The 24,351-nt window shown below is 40.9% G+C and overlaps 1 protein-coding gene across 4 annotated transcripts in view; it reads right to left on the bottom strand.

The window, feature by feature from the left end:
* Positions 1-594: 594 nt before the first annotated feature.
* SLC13A5 (solute carrier family 13 member 5) overlaps positions 595-24,351 on the bottom strand; it is a 163,435-nt gene continuing 139,678 nt past the window's right edge. For 3 of the 4 annotated variants that reach the window (XM_040338481.1, XM_040338480.1, XM_040338482.1), the window contains 6 exons: positions 19,549-19,764; positions 18,777-18,901; positions 12,448-12,563; positions 7,267-7,428; positions 3,463-3,600; positions 595-1,964 (listed from right to left, as the gene is read on the bottom strand). In XM_040338481.1, coding sequence (XP_040194415.1) covers positions 1,836-1,964; positions 3,463-3,600; positions 7,267-7,428; positions 12,448-12,563; positions 18,777-18,901; positions 19,549-19,764 — 886 coding nt within the window. In that variant the 3' untranslated portion in view covers positions 595-1,835. The remainder of the gene's footprint in view (positions 1,965-3,462; positions 3,601-7,266; positions 7,429-12,447; positions 12,564-18,776; positions 18,902-19,548; positions 19,765-24,351) is intronic. The other variant, XM_040338484.1, reaches the window with a different exon arrangement.

Raw genomic sequence — 24,351 nt, forward strand, 5'->3', positions numbered from 1 at the left:
ATCAATCAATCAGTTTCTTATTGGAAAGAGGGTAGGGGCTTTTTAGTGATGTAGCACTCAGAATAATAAAGTATATCTAAAGCCAAAACGTTTTGTTTTTGTATAGAGTGATGACGTATTAAAGTATTAAAGTAACAAATGCTTAAGATGGAGGGGATTTCTCCTCACTTTGAAGAGATTTTCTGTTGAGTTTTTGGGACATGGTAAAAAAAAATACCTGCCAGAGGTTCTAACCATTTGCTAGTGTAACCTAAAAAAAGTTTTAATTAAGGTGTACCTAAAATTTTACAGTCTAGCCAAGGGTTCTGTTAAGTCAGAGGCTAAGGCCCCGTACACACGACCGAGGAACTTGACGTGCCAAACACATCGAGTTCCTCGTCGAGTTCAGTGTGGAAGCCGCCGAGGAACTCGGCGGGCCGACTTTTGCCATTGAACAACGAGGAAATAGAGAACATGTTCTCTATTTCCTCGCCGAGGTCCTCGTCGGCTTCCTCGGCCGAAAGTGTACACACGGCCGGGTTTCTCGGCAGAATTCAGCTCTGAACCGAGTTTCTGGCTGAATTCTGCCGAGAAACTCGGTCGTGTGTACGGGGCCTAAGACTAAGGAAGATTCTGCATAGACTGACTATTTACATTTTTGAGGAGCCATGGTAGCACATCAGTTATGACCCAGTCCATCTTAGCATGGATTATAGTTCTCAGTCAGCACAAATCTGCATATCTCCATTAGACCTTAATATGCAATAGCAGTAAGTTACTAAAAAGTCCTCTTTTTGAGTAAGTTGTAAAAAGTGCAAGCTTTTTCTGCAAAATCTGTTTGAGAAAAATATAAAAATTAAAAAAATTAGTCAATGGTTGCACAGAAAGGAATGTGTGATATATTCTTGAAGACTGCATTTCATCGGTTTACAAATTAAAAATTCTGTATATTTACCTGTCCGGTAGCCCATGTCTTTAAATCTATACGATACTTCTGGGTGTGCTAACACCTGCTTCCTCCACTGCTCGCTGTGATTCCCACCGTCCTCTATATCATTTAATTGATAATCACGTATCACCCAGAAGAAGTGACCAGAGCGCGTGGTGGAGTAGCAGGTATTCAATACACTTAAAGGTGTTCGATACGTCCTGAACCAGGATCAGCAATATGGTGGAGTTTGGAAACACAGGCTACCGAAAAAGTAAATATACAGCATCTTTTTTTTACAGAGCGGTTTTCACTTAGTTTGGACCCTGTCTTAACAGAGTTACTTTAATTAAATTATTTTAAAAAATAGATTTCACTGTGATAATAATGTAACAATCAGATATGACTTGTATTTTATAATCAATAGGGGTAAAAAGTGACAAGAAAACTATCATGTAACAAAATTTCAGTATCACATTTTTACTGTTAACTGTCCGACCCCACCAGATGAAACCAATTGTAAGAAATGATGTTCTGTTTAAGAAGTTTAAACTAGCTTGTTTTTTTTTAAATAGTGTAGCTTTTTGACCACCTGACAAAAGAAAAAAATGAACATTTACTAAGAACCAACCAGCAGATAAGTCTATTTACAATGAGTATGTAATGAATAGGATTTTAAATATTTTTTTTTACAAATCCTGTTGAAATCCTGGTTCATGTAACCTTGAAAAGTACGGTAGTTCTTGTATTGCATTTTCATTTGTTCTGCAAGTAATCTTAGATCTTCCATTTCTATGTCCTTAGCTTTTTGAGGTCCGTTTTATCCAGCAATCCCTTTTGACAAATCAAGCTCCATACAGCTCTTGTGTTCATGATCAGGAAGATAAGTGTTCATGGCACAGGTATGTTGGCACAAATACATTTTGCATCAGTTTCCATCTGTAGTATTGGCCCATGATGGGAAAGTGTCCAAGTCGAACATGACACGTCCCCAGCTGTTGATAGCTATCGTGGTACATAATACACCAATGATATTCATCATGATGCCTGTTTTCACCTGGAAAAAAATAATAAATTACCTTAACATGATTGTTGTTCAACAATGAAATATCACAAACTGCATGTAGTCTAGTCCTATGATAATAAATCATTCTTTAACAAATTTCATTTTTAAGGTTATTTATGGCAAATCTTCAAGTGAACCTGTGCTATGCCCTTGCTAGGTTCACTTTTAATAATGGCTCCTGCAGCAGTTCATAATCACTGTGTTTTTGCTCTCTCATAGATCCATTTGGCTGCCAGCAAGGAACAAAAAATATTATTATTAATATTATACAGAATTCATATAGCACCAATAGTTTGCGCAAACAGATACAATGGTATGAGTTAGCACGTAACTCACTCCCCTTCCTCCCATATGACAGCACTGGTGCTTGGCTATTGGCACCTATGGGGGTGGAGAGAGATTCTTTATTCTTGGAGCTTACACAGTGATGAAAACCCTCTCTTAGACAACTGTCACCAGAACATGCGTCACTGGGAGACTTCCTCTCTATTCTTGTTCCGGTGACAGCTCCAAATTTTGGATTTTCCTTAATTTTCAGTTCCAGTAACAGTGGTTTCTACAGAACTGAAAACTTAACAGGGTTTATAACCCTTCCTCATTCTATCCAGAATGTAACATTGAGGTAAGGAAAAGCCACCTCTAGCTATACAAGTATTTCAACCAGAAGTAGCAGTGGCCACAGAAGAGATCCTCTTAATGTTCAGGAATCAGGTCCTTGAATGATTATTTTTTCAATTCAAAATGCAAATTCAGCTGCTAATTTAGCCATAAATTGTGTTGACACAACTGTTCAGATTATGCACAGCCGGTACTTGTCGGCTGCAATTTCTTTTGGCCAATACACAGTCAGGTTGTTGAACATCTGTATTAGATTTGTTAATGTTGAATCTTTAGGAAGGGCTATGTGTATATGTCCTGATTCAGTGTCCTTTGGGTACTTACAACATAGATTCCTGTCTGCTCCCAACAAAAACAACAGCCAAGAAGACATGAAAAGGGAGGAATTTATATTCCTTTTTTGGATTTACAACAGGGGGAGAAGAAAAATTGTGGCATCAAAATAAATTATAATGCTATACATGGTTATCCTTACAGTGAAACTGCAGATACAACTCTTTTCTTATTAGTTTTTGGAGTGGAAGGCTTAGAATGTCTCCATTGTTGTTTGTGGCCCACCTGGGGATATTTTCCTTCAGTTTTACCAAAAAGATATGACTTTAGCAAAAACCTTTGATTTTTGCCACTGGAAAAGGTGCCCCACTCCAAGACTCCCAATCTACTTATGTGCGAGTAACATTTTGGATTTCTCATTAGCTTCTGTCTGGGAAACTCGATCTCCTCCAACAGAAGCACAAACAACAATCAAAATGTGACAGAAGTTCTAACCCTTCCTCTCTATCTCTAAACAGTTTATAGTAATAACTTGCCTGATTGCATATTTATATGTATAAATTAGTGCATAAAGACTGTACATTATAAAGAAACTTACCATATCAGACACATGGAGATGACCATATGAGAAGACAATAGCATTAGGGGGTGTGGCGACAGGTAACATGAAAGCAAAGGAGGTGCTCAGAGTACAAGGAATCATTATGTACAGTGGATTAACCATAATAGATTTTGCCTAGGATACAGACAAAAATAAATAGATTAATCATTTAGTGACCTGTGGTATTTTAACCTATATTATTACTAAAAGGTTAATTCAACACCTCCAGGTAGTATTACCAAATTCAGAACAGTATGGCACAATCTCTGCATAACCTATATCAGCCATGGGTAGTACAACACATGGTCCCTATTATTTTGCACCCACTGGCATATTTGAAGTTTACTGTATATAAACATGTTTTTACAGGGTTCAAACAGTATACTACTATTACTGCACACTGAATTCACCATAAATATTATTTTTCTTTTAATATACTGTAGTTGTCCAAAGGACAATGAGAAATTAAAAGGTTGTTAAAACTGTTAACAATATCTACAATACAGAGAGCGATCGGCACAGCGACTCGTACAGGAAACCACCGTCTACTTACAGGAAGTAGGGAGTCACACACAGCCCAGTTCAGCCAAGCTGGGGATCGCCGATCAGGCTCCGCTGGGTCATGGATCACCAATACCTCCAGGCTGCCAGCCGTTACCAAGTGACCCACGGATTGGTCGTCTGATACGGATCTGAGTCTCCACACTCTGAGGATAACCCCACTGTGGTTCTGTTCACCCTGGTTCCATCTTGCTGTTGGATCATTATACACTGCTGTTTATCTGCAATCTGGTAAGCTGCTCTCCATGTGGTGGTGGTTTCCTCGGATGTCAAGTGCACCTGGGTGTTGTTTGTCCTGATTTCCAATATCTGAGGCGTCCGTTCATTATTCAACTTTTATTTGGACTTTTGTTCATTCTGTTATATTTATACCTGCCTTGCTTGCTGAGTATATTTATTAGTTGGCGCAGTTTTCTTTTTTTCCATTTGTATTTGTGTTTGTATCAAGTAATTGCAGCCTTCTGGTTTTTACACCTGATTATAATTTTTTTTTTGGTTAGAGCAGTTTTTCTTTTTATAATATATTTAACTATGATTTACAAAAAACTGTAAGAAATGGTATGAACTGATCTGAACAGTCAATGTTAATCCTAATAATCAGATTTTAATTGAAATGCCTCGAGGCAAAATGTTAAATTTGGATTCTAAATTAAGTGCCACTGGAATATTAAAGCCCTATCTAACTGACTACCCGAGACCTTAAAAGACTGGGTCCAGTACTAATATATTCTGGAAAGCTAAGTGGTGGCATAATTAAAATGAATTTCTTAGTTTTAGGTAGAAGTTTAGATTTGGACTATAGTGTAATAAATCCATTGAGCTTTAGATATTTTTAGGGTTATTTTTCAAAAGATTATAAGCAATAGCTGCCTTTGTATTGCTCTTAGTATAGGTTCCTTATATAATGATTAAGAAATCATACACCATTTATATGCCCACTGTTCACTCAGGAATTGTTTCTGCCACCATCATATGATTATATTTGCAAAAACTGCACCCCACATAAAATCCAATTTAAAATTCAAACACTATTCCAAACCTTGCAATAAGCCATGTTAGAAGCAAATGCCTGTGTACAGTAACCCTTATGTATGATCCAACTCAGCTGGTGGAAGTCCCATGAACTAAAAACAACCCAGGGCTCAAGTAATTAATCCATCACTACTATGTTAAAGTGTTACTAAACCCACAACAGTAATATCAGTATGCAAATGCAGCAAAGGATTCTTGTTATACTCACTGTAAAACCCAAGCGGCTAATCCTATGCATTGTGTAAAAAGTCTGATCCTCCCCTTCTTCCACAGTCCCCAATCCATCTCCAGATAGTACAGAGGCTAGGGGACAAGCTGCACATGCTCAGATTGTTGTGTATTGCTAGAGAGCTTTTTTTTTTTTTTCATTTTCTTGGGAGGGTGCATGTGATCAGCACAGGGCCAATCATCACTGTCCAGACAGAGGGTCATGGATAATATTTTGAAAGTGATGAAAATCCTCTCTTAGACAACTGTCACCAGAACATGCGTCACTGGGAGACTGCCTCTCTATTCTTGTTCCGGTGACGGCTCCAAATTTTGGATTTTCTTTCATTTTCAGTTCATAGAACAATCATGGGAGAATGAAAACGCCTCCCACAAATTTTAGCCAGACACTGATAGAAGTCAAAAGACTGCTCTAGCTGCTGATGAGAAAAGGTATTTAACATTTTATATTTACTAAAACTATTGCATTTCCAGGTTCTGTGAATTGTGGGAGACCAGATATAGTGAATGCAGGGTTATGCGTTTAGTAACACTTTAAAGGGGTGTTCTGGGCAAAAAATATATATAAAAATAAAGAGCCAGCAGCTACACATACTGCAGCTGCTGGCTTTTAATAATTGGAGACTTACCTGTCCTGTGTCCCTCGATGTCGGCACCGCAGCTGATGTTTCCCATCAGCTGTCGGGTGCTGCTGCCGCCATTGCGGGTAAGGGAACCCGACAGTGTATCCTTTCGGCTTCACGCTGGGAACCCTAGTGCGCATGCACAAGGCCTGCTCCTCTCTCCTATTAGCCCTGCGGCCAGGGGAAGAGGAGGAGGGAGCCCCGCGGTGACGTCACGGTCGGACTCCCGGAAGTGGGGAAGGATAGCTAACAGATATTGGCTCCTCACTTATGAAAATATCCATCCTCTTCCCCCACATAAAAATGTATATAGGTAAAGAATAAAGTGGATCGGCTTTTGGGCCTTAATGTGGGCTGATGGTATGATTTGAACTCCATATGGGTGTGGTGTTAACAAGGTCATGTATTTTCGCTATGTCAGTTGTCTTATGTTTGTGTTGACTGCTTTTTGATGTATACATTTGGCGGGCACTGTTGGCATGAATCAGGTTTATTTTTTAAAAAATTGTACAGTTTATGTGGCTGGCTATGTTCTTTTGAGCTTCAACTTTTCATCTATTAAATCTTCTGTGCTTGTTGTTTTAACTTTGGATAGTTATACATTTTCTTTCTGCCATTAAATAGCTTATACAGCCCACTTCTATTTCTTGTCTGGTCATTAACCTAGGCTTATGACATCATGTAGAGCTCTCTCTCTCTCTCTCTCTCTCTCTCTCGTGAGAGTTTGCCAGGAAGGGAGGATGAGTCATAAGAGGGCCAATGAAATCTGCAGGGCTGCAGAGCTGAAGGTGTGCCTCTGTGTAAATCCAGGAAGTGAACATTTTAACTGCCCACAGTTAAAATGGATGCAGCCAGACTTAGTAGAGGGAGATTTCTGCAGCATATTTGGCAAGTGCAGAATCACAGTATATATAAAGTAATGTGCAAAATGGTTGGAGGGAAGCTTCAGAATTGCAAAGATGTTTTTATTACATATTATGTAAGCAGACTGTAGTTCCTCTTTAAAGTGGTTGAAAACCCTCACATATACCCAATGAAATGAACAGCCTCAGATGATACACAGAGATGAAACAAATCCTCCTACATAGGTATATTTACTTGTATATCTGTTGTCTTGTTGCCCTCTCTACACCCCTTCCAAAGTGCAGATTGTGTTAATGTTCTTAATCTGTCAGCAGCACAGTGGGAATGATAACAAAGGAAAGTAGCACCACAGAGAAACCACACTTAGAGCTTTAGAGAGAGATAAGTAAACACTGCAGATATATGTGCGTAGTTCAAATTCCATGACTGGGATTTACAACCACTTTAAAAATCAGATGAATGGTAAAAGCTTCATATGGATTAATAAACCTACCATGGAGGCCAGGATGGGAAGGAAAAGAGTTGCTGTAGCAACATTGCTGGCACATTCAGTAAAAACAGCGATCATTAGTGACAGGATAATGGCGATGGCCCAAGCTGGAATGCTGTGAAGAAACATCATCTGACGACCAAGCCATAAGGAAAGACCAGATGCCTGTGGGGTAGAAGAACCAAAAGCAGATATGGTATTGATCATTTCATTTTTGTGATATAAATAAACATAGTACAAAGACTTTGTGTAACATACATTCATCCATAGCAACCAGTCACATTTCACCATAGTCATGTCAGTTAATGATAATTTATGATTAGTTGTCATGGGATGCTGCATTTCACATAACAGTTGCTCTTCATCTTACTTTATAAGGACAATTACACCACCTCATAAATAGAGCCTTGTGTGAGATAATTTGTTATAAGAACAACATGCAGCACTAATGAAATACAAGTACTACACAATTAGTGACATACAAACAATTTAAGAAAATATATAACATTACAAAAGTTAGGCCATAAAGAACTATAAGGAAGAGTCGTGGCTGCCAAGCATTTGTTGCAGTGGACTTGCCTAACAACGACGGGATAGTGTTGGGAAACAGCCCTAGGGTCCATGGTCTGAATCCTATCCAAGACACTATCTGAATGGGGTTTGGATGTTCTCCTTGTGCTTGTGTGAATTTTCTTTAAATACATGCTGGTGATATTGTGCATGATGTGAGATCCAATTCGCAGCTATTTCTGTGAAGGTGTGAAATGGCAATGCTATCAACCTGATTTACCATCAGAGTTATTAACCCATCATGATGTGCCTTTGTCACCATTATAATATATGGTCCCATTTATCTGGCAATCTGCCTGATCACAACTGTGTGAGGAGCGCGTTTGCTTTTTTGGTTTAACACTGAATAGTCTGGGAGGAAGATTATCCCTACAATAACTTGAACAATCACTAAACATTTTTTAATCACCTTTGAGCACTTAGGCCTCGTACACACGAGGGGACATGTCCGATGAAAACGGTCCGCGGACCGTTCTTATCGGACATGTCCGCTCAGGGATTTCGGTCTGATGGTTGTACACACCATCAAACCGAAATCCGCGCGGACAGGATACGCGGTGACGTGGCCGCGCCGTCGCCGTAACGACGTGCGCGACCCTGGAAGGTCAATGCTTCCACGCATGCGTCGAATCACTTCGACACATGCGAGGGCTTTCGGCCGAGCGGACATGTCCGGTAAGTCGTACAGACGACTGAACATGTCCGACGGACAGGCTTCCAGCGGACATGTTTCTTAGCATGCTAAGAAACATTCGTCCGCTGGAAACCTGTCCGATCCGCCGGAAAATTGTCCGGTTGGCCGTACACACGACCAAACATGTCTGGTGAAACTGGTCCGCGGACCAGTTTCAGCAGACATGTTCGGTCGTGTGTACGAGGCCTAAGACTCACTAACTTATCAAATTTTATGTATTTTTTTAAATTATTTCTATATCACTAGATGTGTAGTATTGAATCACACGGTCAAGTGGATCACCTTCTTGAATAGATGCTATTTATGCAGTCATATCAATTCTCACCCACCATGTCATTAAGAAATCTGAAAAATTCAGAGAAGAAAGGGAATTGTATGTTGTCCTCTTCTGAATCTGCAGCAGAGGACCTCTTTAAAGCCCAAAAGTTCTCACCTTTAACAAACTTATATTTGTGTCTGTGGGGTCTTCATAGAAGAGAATAAGTGGTAGGCAAAACCTAGAATAGCAGCTATAGTATTCTAATAGATAAATTAGGTACGAGGCACAAATAGTGCCCAAGTGAGTATAGGAGTCTAGACACACTGGGGGTTATTTACTAAAGGCAAATCCACTTTGCACTGCAAGTGCACTTGAAAGTGCATTCACTGTAGATCTGAGGGGGACATGCAAGGAAAATATAAAACAGCACTTTAGCTTGCACATGATTGGATGATAAAATCAGCAGAGCTTCCCCTCATTTCAGATCTACCCCTTAGATTTAGAGCGACTGCACTTCCAAGTACACTTGTAGTGCCAAGTGAATTTGCCTTTCGTAAATAACCCCCACTGTATCATTAACATACAGTGCCTTGAAAAAGTATTCACACCCCTTGACATTTTCCACATTTTGTCATGGTACAACCAAAAAGGTAAATGTATTTTATTGGGATTTTATGTGATAGATCAACACAAAGTGGCACATAATTGTACAGTGAAAGAAAAATGATAAATGTTTTTTTACCAACTAAATATCAGAAAAGTGTGGCGTGCATTTGTATTCAGCTCCCTTTACTCTAAAACCCCTAACTAAAATTTAGAGGAACCAATTGCCTTCAGAAGCCACCTAATTAGTAAATATAGTCTACCTGTGTGTAATTTAATCTCAGTATAAATACAGCTGTTCTGTGAAGCCCTCAGCTTTTACAAAAAGCCAAGGAACACACCAGACAGGTCAAGGATAAAGTTGTGAAGAAGTTTAAAGTAGGGTCAGGTTATAAAAAATATCCCAAGATTTGAACATCTCATGGAGCTCTGTTCAATCCATCATCCAACTGCACAACTGCAAACCTACCAAGACATGGCCGTTTACCTAAACTGACAGGCTGGGCAAGGAGAGCATTAATCAGAAAAGCAGCCAAGAGGCCCATGGTAACTCTGGAGCAGCTGCAGAGATCCACAGCTCAGTTGGGAGACTTTGTCCATAGGACAACCATTAGGCCTCGTACACACGACCAAACATGTCTGCTGAAACTGGTCGTCTGTACGGCCGACCGGACCGGATTCCCGGCCTAGCGGACAGGTTTCCAGCAGACAAATGTTTCTTAGCATGCTAAGAAACATGTCTGCTGGAAGCCTGTCCGTCGGACATATCCGATGGTCTGTACGACTCATGGGACATGTCCGCTGGGCCGAAATCCCCCGCATGCGTCGAAGTGATTCAACGCATGCGTGGAAGCATTGAACTTCCAGGGTCGCGCACGTCGCCGCGTCATCGTCGCGGCCACGTCACCGCGTTCGCTGTCCGCGGGGATTTTGGTCTGATGGTGTGTACAGCCATCAGACCAAATGATCCCAGCGGACATGTCCGATGAAAACGGTCCACATATGCACTCCACATATCTGGCCTTTATGGAAGAGTGGCAAGAAGAAAACCACTGTTGAAGGAAAGCCATAAGAAGTCCTGTTTGCAGTTTGCGAGAAGCCATGTGGGGAACACAGCAAACATGTGGAAGAAGGTGCTCTGATCAGATGAGACCAAATTTGAACTTTTTGGCCTAGAAGCAAAACACTATGTGTGGTGGAAAATTAACACTGCCCATCACCCTGAACACACCATCCCCACCATCAAAACATGGTGGTGGCAGCATTATGTTGTAGGGATGCTTTTCTTCAGCAGGGACAGGGAAGCTGGTCAGAGTTGATGGGAAAATGGATGGAGCCAAATACATGGCAATCTTAGAAGAAAGCCTGTTAGAGTCTGCAAAAGACTTGAGACTGGGGCAGGATTCAGATTCCAGCAAAATAATAACCCAAACATACAGCCATAGATTCAATGGGATGGTTTAGAATAGATCAAATCACATTTATCTATTAGAAGGGTCCAATCAAATCCAGCCCTAAATCCATTTGAGAATCTGTGTCAAGACTTGAAAATTGCTGTTCCAATCTGACAGAGCTTGAGCTATTATGCAAAGAGGAATGGGCAAAAAATTCACTCTCTAGATCAGGGGTCTCCAAACTTTTCAAACAAAGGGGCATTTTTTTGTCCTTAAGACTTTAGGAGGGCCGAATTGTGGGCAGCGGAGACATCAAATGTCTCGGGCCCAGCATCGGTGACAATAAATATGGCCTCAAGGTTGGTCTCAGTAGGAGAAGGACTAGTGTCCCTATTAGTAGGAGGAATAGTATCCCATGATTGGTATCAGAGGAAGAAATAGTGCCCCCTTGTTGGTGTCAGTGGGAGGAATAGTGCCTCATATCAGTTGGAGGAATAGTGCCCCAAGGGCCGGATAAAGGCTAGTAAAGGGCCACATCTGGCCCTCGGGCCGCAGTTTGGAGACCCCTGCCCTAGATGTGCAAAGCTGGTAGAGACATACCCCCAAAAAATTGCAGTGAAAGGTGGTTCTAAAAAGTATTGATTTAGGGGGCTGAATACAAATACACGCCACACTTTTCAGATATTTATTTGTAAAAAAAAATGTAAAAACCATTTATCATTTTCCTTCTACTTCACAATTATGTGCCAACTTGTTTTGGTCTATCACATAACATCACAATAAAATACATTTACGCTTTTGGTTGTAATATGACAAAATATGGAAAATTTTAAGGGGTATGAATACTTTTCCTAGGCACTGTAGATGATAAACAAGAAGGCACCATATAAACTAGGCAAAAATGTGAAACAAACACTAGAGGGCAAAGTGGGGAATGAAATGGACGGTAAGGCACCATAACTCAGTAAAGACAGGTGGCCAATAAGGATGCTTCCCTGTGTAAGGTGCATCACCTTGATGGGTGACAACAGAAGCCAGAAGTGGGAATGGTGCACTTTTCCAATATGTCCCAAGTTTTAGTAAGTGGAATGTGTCAAGCTTGTTTCTTCCTTCGACTTTCTTCCTTATCTGAAGGTGTGGCAGGTATTTCACAGGGAAATTTACTCATTTGATACCTTACACAATCACACACATAACATTGCCAAATACACACATTTTACCATGCTCAAAATAATTCTTAAAATGTAAGATGCAGCTGTATACTCATCATAGGACATCGTCCAGTCAATATTCTATTATTTCATTCTCTTGGCATCAATTCATACAATAGAACAGAATGTTCAGCCAAGTAAAAGCTTTCCTATGAAAGCTACAATTTTCTCTTGGTAACATTATAGTTTCTCTGTTAAACTATTTCCACTTCAAAAGTTGATTTTTATCTGAATATGCAGATAGAGACAACATTAAAAGGAGCATATCAGTTCTTAGTGCCCTGGACCAACAGGGAACCTTGGAGAATCGCCAGAACACAGTTCATTTTGGCATGAAATTGTACACATTATATTGAACAAAATATTGAAATATAAAACAAATGAGAACTTGCAGCATACTTCCAAACTGCTTAAATGTTTTCTCTGTGTTCTCAAGAACAATGATATACTTACGTCACTGCCTTTTGCCAATGCAAAGCCTCCTCCAAGAAGAAGAACAATACTCCATGGCATCTTCTTATGAACTACCTTCCAGGTCAGTAATGGTGCGGACATAAATGATTCCTCTTCTATAAAAGCAAGGACAGTAATCAAATGTTCGCTCCTTAACATAATTCAATCCAATGATGATATGGGGCCAGATCCACAAAGAACTTACAGCGGCGCATCTATTGATACGCCGCGTAAGTTCTACGATGCGCCGTCGTATCTTTGTTTTGTATCCACAAAACAAGATACGCCTGAATGTGGGCTAGATCCGACTGACGTACGTCTTAGTACGCCGTCGGATCTTAGGTGCATACGCAATGTTAGGTATGGATGTCGGGACAGCGTTGAATTTTCCGTCGTTTACGTAAAACGTTCGCGTGATTTCGAGCATGCGCACTGGGATACCCCCACGGACGGCACATGCGCCGTTAAAAAAAAACGTCATTTACGTGGGGTCAAGATGAATTAACATAAAACACGCCCGCATCTTAGTCATTTGAATTTTGCGCCCTTACGCCGACACATTTACACTACGCCGCCGTAACTTACGGCGCAAATTTTCTGGATAAGGAACCTCTGAGATACGCTACGCCTGCCTAAAGATAGGCAGTTCTTTGTGGATCTGGCCCATAGTGTATATATTTGATCTAGCCCCCCTCCCTCTTCCTTTTTTCATATAATATTAATTTAAATAGTTCTACAAATACTTAAAAAAATAGAGGTTAAAATTAAGGCTAGATTAATCCCTATAGTAATGTCATATCTTTTTCTATCCCTGTAGTAATACAGTGTACTGTTTGACAGCGGACATTATTAGGTCTGTTGCGGATCTCATATAATCAGGACATATAAATATATAACCTTTCATTATCCTTTATTAACATATAAACTGTTATTGTAGCAAATTATTACTCTTTCTATATAATATATACAATTTTTAGCCCTATTTGGGTACAATCTATTATTTGTATTTATTATCTTATATATTTTTAGGGACCTCCATCCCAGTATATCTCTTCTGGCTGATCCACCGGCTTCTCGATCTTTGGAATAATTTCTCCGGGATGAACACCTGTATAAATGTTCGTCTCAAACTTGCATTAATTGTATATCCTGATACCCATTTCTTGTTTGACTGGCAACCTCATTGATTGAACCCAGCGTGCTGTTTATATTTTCAATCATCCTTTATAATACTTAAGTGAATGATTACATGTATATACATCACATATAAAGAAAACGTTTTGTATATATTTAATAATGTTCTAAATGCATGTAATTAACTTTATGTATTTTTATGCTTAGATGAACTAATTGTCCTTCTCTACACACCCCTGAAGAAGGTTACCCTGAAACGCCTCGGGTGTAAAGATGGTTCTTCATGTATTGGATAGGTTATTGTAAATATGGCATCACTGAATTAGTGGCAGGGACTCAGACTAGCTTGTTGCACTACTGTCTCAGGTTATGGTTAACTCTATTTAGTGTGAAGATGCATACAATGTATATGTTTGTGTGAAACTTGCAGTACTCCAAGTGAATTTAAGCATTGTACAAGTCTAATATAATATGTTGCTCTGATGCCGGTAATGGATGTATTGTACCTTTTTAAATAAAAAACATTTGTTTGAGAAAAAACAACAACTTTGGGGTTAATAGCTAAAGATCAATCACTAGAAGAGGATGCAGCTTGTGTCATGTTACATGATATTGATTTATTATAATGTACTGTTTCTTTAATGTTCATCTTAAGTTTGTCTCTTGTGCCACTCCGTAGTTTGCATGCTCCTGAGTTTTCTCTTCCCCCCTCTTCTCTGTATCAGTCATTTTATGCTGTACAATCAGTGTGACCTGTTGCATCTTCTAAACCTGCATGAAAGAATCGTTCTTTTACCTGTTGTAACTGCACATTCTACGGACCATACAAGGAATAAACATCGCCAGATCTTCTTTCATGTGAGTTGTGACTGAGTAAGCTATCTGGAAAGGTGATTTGGTATGGATATTCTCATCAGGGCAATGAGCGCCATGTGCTCCTGAAAACCACATTCATAGCCTTTGCAGCCGATCCAGAATAGCTTGTTAAACCAAACAGGGGATAGTGCACAAGGCACTTTTCCCAATCTAAATCTATGCAGGTGTTACTGAGCTGTGGATTTGGATTGCTAGCCCTGCCCAGTTGTCTAGCTATGCAACAACACCGATCAATGGAGATGGAGTATTGAGTGGCAGCTCAAGAGGAGAGGGGGCATGACAGGCAGTCAAGCTAAGCCTACACAGCCCTTTCTACCACCTAATAAGCTGCCAGATAGAGCATTGCCATACTGTGAAGTGGCCTGTCTCCTCATCTCTCGTTTGTTTTCACATAGTGTGCAGAGCTGCAGCCTGCTATTCAGGGGAATGAAAAGAGTGGAAATGGTCAGCTTGTGTGGTGAATGAATGCAGCTGGAGAAAAGAGCCTCCTTTGCAAAAACACAAACTGACAACAACACAAGCTGGTACAACACTAGGCTGTCTTGGACCAGTGTAATAGTTGGTGTTTGCGGTTGTCAGCTTCTATTTTTCTGAACGAAAGTGCTCTTATGGAGCTGTAAGCATGGACAACATAAGCTGACAGTTTCCACTCTCTGTGCCCTGTATATCAGGCTGTGGGCTCAGACTTTGTGTGTACTATTATCACTGAAAGTAATACTGTAAAAGAAAATCCTAAATTTTGGGTCATCACCAGAGAAGAAACAGGGGGCAATTCTTCCAATGAGAATACTGTGAAGGATGCTTCAGTTTAAATTCTCCCTGCTAAGTAATATTGCTGTGTGTTAAGTGTAACAGGTGATTTCAGGTGTGACTCACCCCTCTGCTAACAGGCTTTTGAAATGTTAATGACCCTTCCTCAGCCAGTCCTATTTCAAAGGGTAATTGTGTGTGGGAAGGAGCCCTGTGGTTACTGTTTACTGTGATTAGAAGTGGCTCATGTTAATTATTCTGATTGCTTCATTGTGGTCAGGCTGTCTAGATAATGTATTCTGTACAACTAGTAATTACCTTCACTGATGTCATTATCTAAAGAAAATGTGTTTTCAGGGTCGGCTCCGAAATGTCTGCCCATGATCTGTATGGAAGCCCCAGTGTGAGGGGGCGGAGATTTGTCATTGTAACAGTTTTGGAAATTACATATAAGCTGTGTGTTATACCATTAAAGTCTGTCTTGTTCCAGCAGTAAGCACTGACTCATGTGTGGCTTATTATGGCGATTCCAGGATGGGATGTTCTTTTATGGGAAAAAGGGAATCTTTGACGGGGATATCATTCTAATACCGTCACAATTGGTGGCAGCGGTGGGATTTTCCCTTCTACTCTCCTTTACACCCGGATTCCAAGCAGACACTGGAAGAACTACTGGAAGTCGTGGAAGGATTGCTAGCAACAAAACTAAGCGGGGCATCATAGCAGAATTAATGGAGCTAGACCAGGAGAACTCGGTTGCAGCAACGCCAGCAGTACAAGAGATGGAGACACCAGTGATTCAGGAGGAGGAATCACCAGCCAACAAGCTAATGAGAGAGAAGCTAGCATGGTTCGGTCCGAACCCAATGGCGGATGTGGTGCTGAAAGTGATGGACCTGTTAGCGGAGGAGGCTAAACAAATAAGAGACGCAGTTAAAACTGGCAGCAGTCCAACAAGCAGCCGCACATTCTCCAAACAGTGAGTACAGCACAGCAGACGCAAGGAAGATATTCCGTTTAGCGCTTTTAAAGCTTTTGATGAAAAGGACTGTGAGATTGATAACTACCTGGCAGATTTTGAGCGACAATGTAACCTGCACCGAATAGCTAGAGGAGAGTGGGTTGCAATATTGTCAGGCAAACTGTCAGGCAAAGCTTCTGATGCTTTCCGGACTGTGCCAGATCAGGATATCCATAGCTACGCCCGGGTTAAAGAAGTGCTCCTGGCTCGTTATGCAGTAACCCCAAGGTCCCACTGACAGAAGTTCAGGGACTCACACAAAACCACGAAAGACTCTTACGCAGAATGGGCATGCCAGTTATCCCTGTCGGCCTCTAACTGGGTTAACAGCAGCCAGGCCACCACCGCAGAAGACATTTTGCAACTAATGCTCCTGGAGCAATTTTACAATCACATCCAGACGGACGTCAAAGACTGGGTGAGAGATCGCAGGCCCATGACTCTACCAGAGGCCGCGAAGTTGGCAGGTGAATATGCGGATACTCGCAAGACAAACCAGGTCACACCACGAGTACAACCTCCTAACAGACCAATGACATCTAGCCCTTGCTATCCACACCAGGAGGACAACGAACAACACTGCTTCCGGTGCAAACAGCTGGGTCACTTCAAGCAGAATTACCCCCTGAATGACAACACCAGGTCAAATTGGTCTCAACCTGGGTACCGCCCACCAGCAGCAGCCCATTGTGTAGACTCTGCTTGGGATCCCCAGGAGCTGGGTCGGGAAGAACCATTGGGCACCCCTTACGAAGCCCTCATGGTACAATCTGTTATTACGGACAACAGGGAACACCATTGTCAGCTGGTCATGGGCGACAGCCATGAGCCGGAGGGGCCCTGGAGGGAGCTGGGCAGAAAGAGGCACGGCCGGCCACCCTCCAAGAAGAAGAGGTCCTGGAAGCCGTATAACAAGCTGACCTGGGAGGAGAAGAAGCGACTGGAGGAGTGGGAGTCGCAGCGGGCGTCCCAGATGCGGGCCGAGATGTTCGCCAAGGGCCCACCGGTGGCCCCTTACACCACCACCCAGTTCCTGATGATGAAGGACCACGTGGAGAGCCTGCAGGACATGAGCAAGCAGGAGCAGATCTGTGGGTACATAGAGCTGGAGGAGTGCATAAGCCGCATGGAGGAGGAGAACAACCACCTGAGGTCACAGCAGGCTGACCCCCCCAGGCTCCATGAACTGGAGATGGAGCTGGAGAAGCTCAATGCGGAGAACCGGCGGCTGCGGAGGGAGCATGGGGTGGCTGACCCTATGGGGCACTGATTCCCCCCCCCCGGACTCTGAGCACCAGTGCTACAGCATTCCAACAAATATAACTTTTTCTTTTTTATGAATCTCCTGTGATTGTCACTTCAGAGCCATAACCTGCCCCCTCCCATAGCGGGACACCTAGACGGCGGTGCACAGACCCATTCGCCGTCTTCACACTGACTTCTGGTGACTCTGCAGATCGCACAAAGACTTGGGGACTGACCGGCGTGTGATCTGACGACCCGGTGACATACCTGAGTCGGAAGCAGTTGCCAAGGGAGGTCAGTCACGCTAAACGGAGTTAACCTCGGACTAAAAGCTCTGAACCCGTCAACCCTACTGGACCAGGGAAGGTCCAACCGGGTTGCCGGAGCAGGGAGAAAAAGGGGGGCATTGTGAAGGATGCTTCAGTTTAAATTCTCCCTGCTAAGTAATATTGCTGTGTGTTAAGTGTAACAGGTGATTTCAGGTGTGACTCACCCCTCTGCTAACAGGCTTTTGAAATGTTAATGACCCTTCCTCAGCCAGTCCTATTTCAAAGGGTAATTGTGTGTGGGAAGGAGCCCTGTGGTTACTGTTTACCGTGATTAGAAGTGGCTCATGTTAATTATTCTGATTGCTTCATTGTGGTCAGGCTGTCTAGATAATGTATTCTGTACAACTAGTAATTACCTTCACTGATGTCATTATCTAAAGAAAATGTGTTTTCAGGGTCGGCTCCGAAATGTCTGCCCATGATCTGTATGGAAGCCCCAGTGTGAGGGGGCGGAGATTTGTCATTGTAACAGTTTTGGAAATTACATATAAGCTGTGTGTTATACCATTAAAGTCTGTCTTGTTCCAGCAGTAAGCACTGACTCATGTGTGGTTTATTATGGCGATTCCAGGATGGGATGTTCTTTTATGGGAAAAAGGGAATCTTTGACGGGGATATCATTCTAATACCGTCACAAATACTAATTCCTTGGTAACAACCCAGGATTCCCTCACTTTGGAAAGATTTTTTCTCACTTCCTGTTTTGACTATGAGACAGGAAGTAAAAGGAAAATCTTCATAATGGGACGGAAAGAAATGACGGGAGTTATACCCTCCCCTACTCAGTCCACAACGAAAAAAAAAAAGGTTTTTCCCTTAGTTCTAATTTTAAGGCAACATGTACAGATGAACAACCTATGAACCACCCACACATTTATATGTTTAGGCTCTATTTCCACCAATGTATTTCTGAGTGTATTGAGGGTGCATTACATTGAAGGTTGGGAGTGTTTTACATGTTTATTTATTCTCACCTTCTCGTGGATCTTCAAGATCAAAACTGTCACTCTGCGTATGGCAGGTAAATTTAGGTCTTTTTGCTGGCAGAACAAACAGAAGGACAGCTACAAATATAGCCACAGTGGCATCAGTTACATACCTGCAGATTGAAAAACAGATAGGTGTTAACCATTACATATTAAAACATATGTGGGGTTTCACACTAATGTGATTTATGACTGATATAGCCAAATTTCTCACAAGACTTCAGTCTACAATTAAATCTATTACATAACTTTTTACCAAATTTACCAATATGTTAAAGGGGTTGTAAAAGGTACAATTTTTTTTCCTAAACAGCTTCCTTTTCCTTAGTGCAGTCCTCCTTCACTTACCTCATCCTTCCATTTGGCTTTTAAATGTCCTTATTTCTTCTGAGAAATCCTCACTTCCTGTTCTTCTGTCTGTAACTCCACACAGTAATGCAAGGCTTTCTCCCTGGTGTGGAGTGTCGTGCTCGCCCCCTCCCTAAGGACATTAGGACATATAAGGACATTTAAAAGCAAAATCGAAGGATGAGGTAAGTGAAGAAGGTAAAGGAAGCTATTTAGGGAAAAAAATGTTTTCCTTTACAACCCCTTTAATCCTCTGAACTTGGCTTTGAACATTGTGACAGTCCTACTGTGCCTAATGGTAAATTCTGGATATGGAAAAAAGGTAGCGCTTGGGTTGATTAGAAGGAACACACTACAGAAATTCATATGCAATTATAAAATATCACTAAATAAAAAATGCAAAAAGCCTTACTCCACATTGTCCTTATTGAAGAGCACAGTGGCCCAACCTTTAACAAAACCAGGATCTCTTGTAAACCAAAGGATGACCAGCAGGGTGAAGAGAAAAAGCACGTTATACTCTGCAAAGGAAATTGGCCCCAGCTTGCGGTATTCTTCTCGGATGACATTATAAGCCGCTCGCTCCTTCTCTGAACTTTTAGCTCCACATCCCCATGTCTTCTTTAAGCTTAATATGAAGAAAAGGTGAAGGGGTTACTCTTTAATGAAGCCATAAAAGCGATTTTCCGAAGAATACATAAACTCCTTATCTTCACCTACTGTCACATTCCTGAATTTCTTACTGTATCTGCATGATCAGTCCACCAAATCTACCTGTAGGAAGGAGAAGAGAAGAAATAGAGAAGGAAACTGAATAAGAAGAAAGAAAGCAGCTCAGAAAAAGTGGCAACACAGGACCAGAATAAAAAAAATGAATTACAGAAGAGGCAGGAAATAAAATCTTAATACTTATAGTATGTTAGGCAAAGTGCAGCCACAGAAGAAGGGTAGAGAAAAGCAAGTAAATGAAGCCTTTTCATTGGATCTAACAGAACAAGACTGTGCTATACTACCGCTGTGTCTAGACAACGAGTGTTTCATTAAACTACCTTGAATTTCCCTAGTTTCTGTTATAAAATGTTGCAAACAAATAATCTTTATTCATAAATGTAAGCCAAAATGTATTCTGCTAGATTTGCCTGGTAAAATTAACCCAATCATTGTATATTATTTACTCTGTGTAAAAGTTATAGCATATACAAACCATGGTATATTTATTTGAAAATTGATCAATCCCGAAGTATTGACGGCCTATCATTTTTTTGAGGCTCTAAAATGCCAGGGCAGTACAGCGCATCATATGACTGGTGTGGCAGCGATTAGGGATATTGACTGGTGACTGACTTATGTCCGGTGAGTGGGCATTTTAGATTGAGGGTTCAGCATGAAGGGGACCTGTCACGATTGAGCACGATTTAGCACTTTTGGTTTTGCATGTGGGCACTTATTTAAACGTGAGAGTAATATCACAGGTGCACATTTGTATGGTTTTTGATATACTACGCTATGATTTTTCACTTTTGATTACGTTGTCTGACCGGAGGGAGAGAAGTGGCATTTGCAACATATTTGGATGGTTGGTGCCTATGAAGTGAGGGAGAGATAAGAGCCTAGAATACCATATGCACAAAACATTATATGACCTCCTTATAATCTAGGGGCCAACTCCTTCTGGTGAGTGAATAATATGCAGGATTAGAGGCTGTTTTGAGCCAGGTTTTTTTAGGTGTTACAGGGGTCCAAATGGTACAGCACAAGCACTGTGTCATAACATGCTTTAAAAGAGCAGGATCCATTTTTTTGGGGTTAACTTACGCTTTAAGAAAGGCTTTCATAAATACAGTGTTTCTAGGCATTTTCAAGAGTTCAATACCAAGGACCTGGGTCTTTTAGTCTTTTGTGGTATTGACAAGGTCAGGAATAATTGGAGGAATTCAGATCTGACTAAAGAGGTATTACAAAATGAGACCAAGTGGATGTTCCAGATAAATACATTGCAACCTTATGGGTTAAATATTGGTATAGCTTTAAACTGTTTTCTCATACATGTTTAATGTTATATTATATTTATGGTAAGTTTAGACTAGGTGTTGTTTTTTTTTTAGAGGTTATTAGCAATATTTTATGCCCAATAAAATTTTAAACAATTTATATGTATTATGAGATTTTAGTATTGTCTATGATAGTTTAGTCCATTGTCAGTATTGTATGGTGTCGTAGTGCTGTCCATACACAAGATGGTGCTGGGGGACCTATCAATTGGGTACTGATCAATTGGAAATGGCTGCTAAGGTATATAGGACAGTGGCGGACATGCAGTGGATATCCGCTCCTGATTACATCAAGCCAGACAAAGCGCATTGGGCATGGTTTTACGTTGTGACATCACTTCTGCAAGAGTCAGTTACGGTGTGTGTGGAACGGGCGCTGGAAGAATGTAACGACCAAGCGCCATTTTTGGAAAGGCATTTGAAGGCACATTATATTAATAAAAAGCGAAATACACTATTTTATATGGCATTCTTTTTGGGACGTGTAAATCCTCAAAGGTTAAGTGGCATCAGAAAGCACCAGATGGACAGGTTTGGAGGTCTGGAGCTGTCCTAATGGACAATATTTACATGCATGGCTAGACCCATTTTAGGGTTGAATATTCTGGTGAGTGCATAGAAAACTGGTGGTGGAATAAGGAGCACGAGGTGAATCAATTAACTGATAATACCACTTGAGATATTGGATATGGAAAATAGGAAGTGGATCTTTTTTTTGAAGATACATGAGAGGACTGTTTATTGTTTGATGAACAATTAATTACATGGTGAGAATTTAGATTTGGTAGCAAAATTTGAGAATACAGTATATGTACACAATCGTTTGGATTATTGTTTAAAGATTCTTAAGATTTGTGTCATATATATTTATTATATTTTTTGGTTCTTGTGGTTATCACACTGGTGAAAAATACCATTATAGGGGGTAGCACAGCACATATTTTATACACATTTCTCTTTTGACACGTACCTATGACTATACCTACTGAGAGCTGTTGAGTGCTCATGTTGACCTCTTCTTTGTTTACTTGGGGCCTTCAGAGGTGATGCTACGGTCTACACCTTAGAGATGTAGTTTATACTGAGAGAGGTTCCCCCTCCATCTCCCCACATTTATTTATCTAATCACTTACTATTTTTTTTTGTTTTTCTTTGTCCCTCTTTACTCCTGATTATCTTGTACTGTATGTACAGCACTGTATAAAAGTTTTAGGCAGGTGTGAATAAATGCTGTAAAGTAAGAATGCTTTCAACCAGTGGCGGCTGCTCCACTAGGGGCGCATGGTACCACCCCCCTAATCCATGTGTCCGGCCCCTAATCTACATGTAGGGTGCCAGACGCATGGATATCAATGAGGCTCTAATTGGCTTCAAAAAAGGTTGAGCTCAGGGCGCTTTTTGACAACTTTAACAAATATAAGATTAAAAATAATTTACACTTAAGAGAGCATTGGCTCAATTCATTAAGCTAAAAACACTAGAATACAGCTTTTTTTTTTTTTTTTAACTACATCCAATGATACTTGAAAAATACAAAGAGAACACAATGCTGAAAGTGGAACTATAGTCAAAACTTTTTTCTTTTTGGATAGAATAAAGGAGAGTTAAAGGATCACTAAAGGATTTTTTTTTTTGCTGAAAGGACTGTTTACAGGGTATAGAGACATAATAGTTAACTGATTCCTTTTAAAAACGATTAAAAAATAGATAAAAATCTATCATATAATGTGCCTCCTAGATGCAAAAACGAAACTGAAACTAGTTTAGTCTTTGCATGTTATTTCAAGCCTCTGTGCTGGACAGTGCCATAGAGAGTCATGGCTAGGAAAACGAAACTAAAGTCTCCCATGACTTTTTTCATAAGGAGCCAGACAATCAGGAAGTGTCCACAACAGAGCAGAATTACAGCAACATCAGAGCAAAAACGAACAATGAGGACATGAAACCAGGACTGCAGTAAGGTAAAGGAAGCTATTTAGCTAAAAAAAAAATTCCTTTAGTGACCCTTTAAGACCTCTATAAAGGTTTATTTTTGTCATCTCTGTCCCATTGGAGACATTTACCTTCACTTCCTGTCCCATAGCCAAAACAGGAAGTGAGCGCAAATCCCTGCAAATGAAGAGAATCACGTGAACTAGTGTCCCCATGGGGAGATCCCCCCTATTACTTTTTTAGGGACAACACAAAATTTGTGATTTTCTTTCCCTTATAATGATAAACAGGACAAATAGAGAGGGTGAATCTCCCTAACGGGGACACAGGCAGCAATAAAAACTGACAGGGGTTCTAATCCATCTCTCCTCTATCCAAAACTATACAAAAAAGTGATTTTGGATTAAAATAACATTTTCAAAAGAGGTTCAGCGATGGCAACCTAGATTTTTTTCAGTACTGATTTTCTCTAAGGAAATCCTGCTCCAAAGAACTTTATGTGTGCATCCCAGACTGGCTATCTGGTACCTGAAAATTCTTCTATGTAGCCTTAAAGGCCTATTCTCAGGCCTCTTCCTTTTTTGAATGTTATCATTGGTTGATATTGATGGATAACCATTCTCTATATTAGACATTTGTATTTGTTTGATCTGCACGACCTGGAAATTACCAATAAAAATGATTGGAAACAAAGAATTATGATGTGGAATGATTCTTGTCTTTTCAGTGTGATGCTCCCAATTTTCCTTATATCAGTCCAGGATGAATATCCTATTTTTAATTCCCCTTATTTACTATTAGACCCCTTTCACACTGAGGTGCTTTTCAGGCACTTTTGTGCTAAAAAAACCCCACAGGTCCCAGAAGACAGCAGGGACCAGTGACATCACGCAGCATGACTCGCGGAGATGGCCGCGCCTCCACCCGAGAGCCTAGGGACAAATTGGCTTCGGGACCCGATATCGCAGGCACCCTGGACAGGTAAGTGTCAATATATTAAAAGCAGCTGCTGACTTTTAATATTTTTTTCGGTGGAACTCCGCTTTAATATCAATGAATGCTTTCACACTGGGGCGGTGCGCTGGCAGGGCGATGAAAAAACTCCTGCAATCAGCATTTTTTGAGCATGTTTGGAGTCCTAAAAAAAGCGCCTCAAAAGCCCCCTCTCCATTAAAAATGGTTCTTTTGAGTCACGTGACCTTCAAAAAAGCGCACTGCTAACGTCTCAAAAG

Source organism: Rana temporaria, chromosome 2 (assembly GCF_905171775.1).
Source record: "Rana temporaria chromosome 2, aRanTem1.1, whole genome shotgun sequence".
NCBI classification, from domain to species: Eukaryota; Metazoa; Chordata; class Amphibia; order Anura; family Ranidae; genus Rana; species Rana temporaria.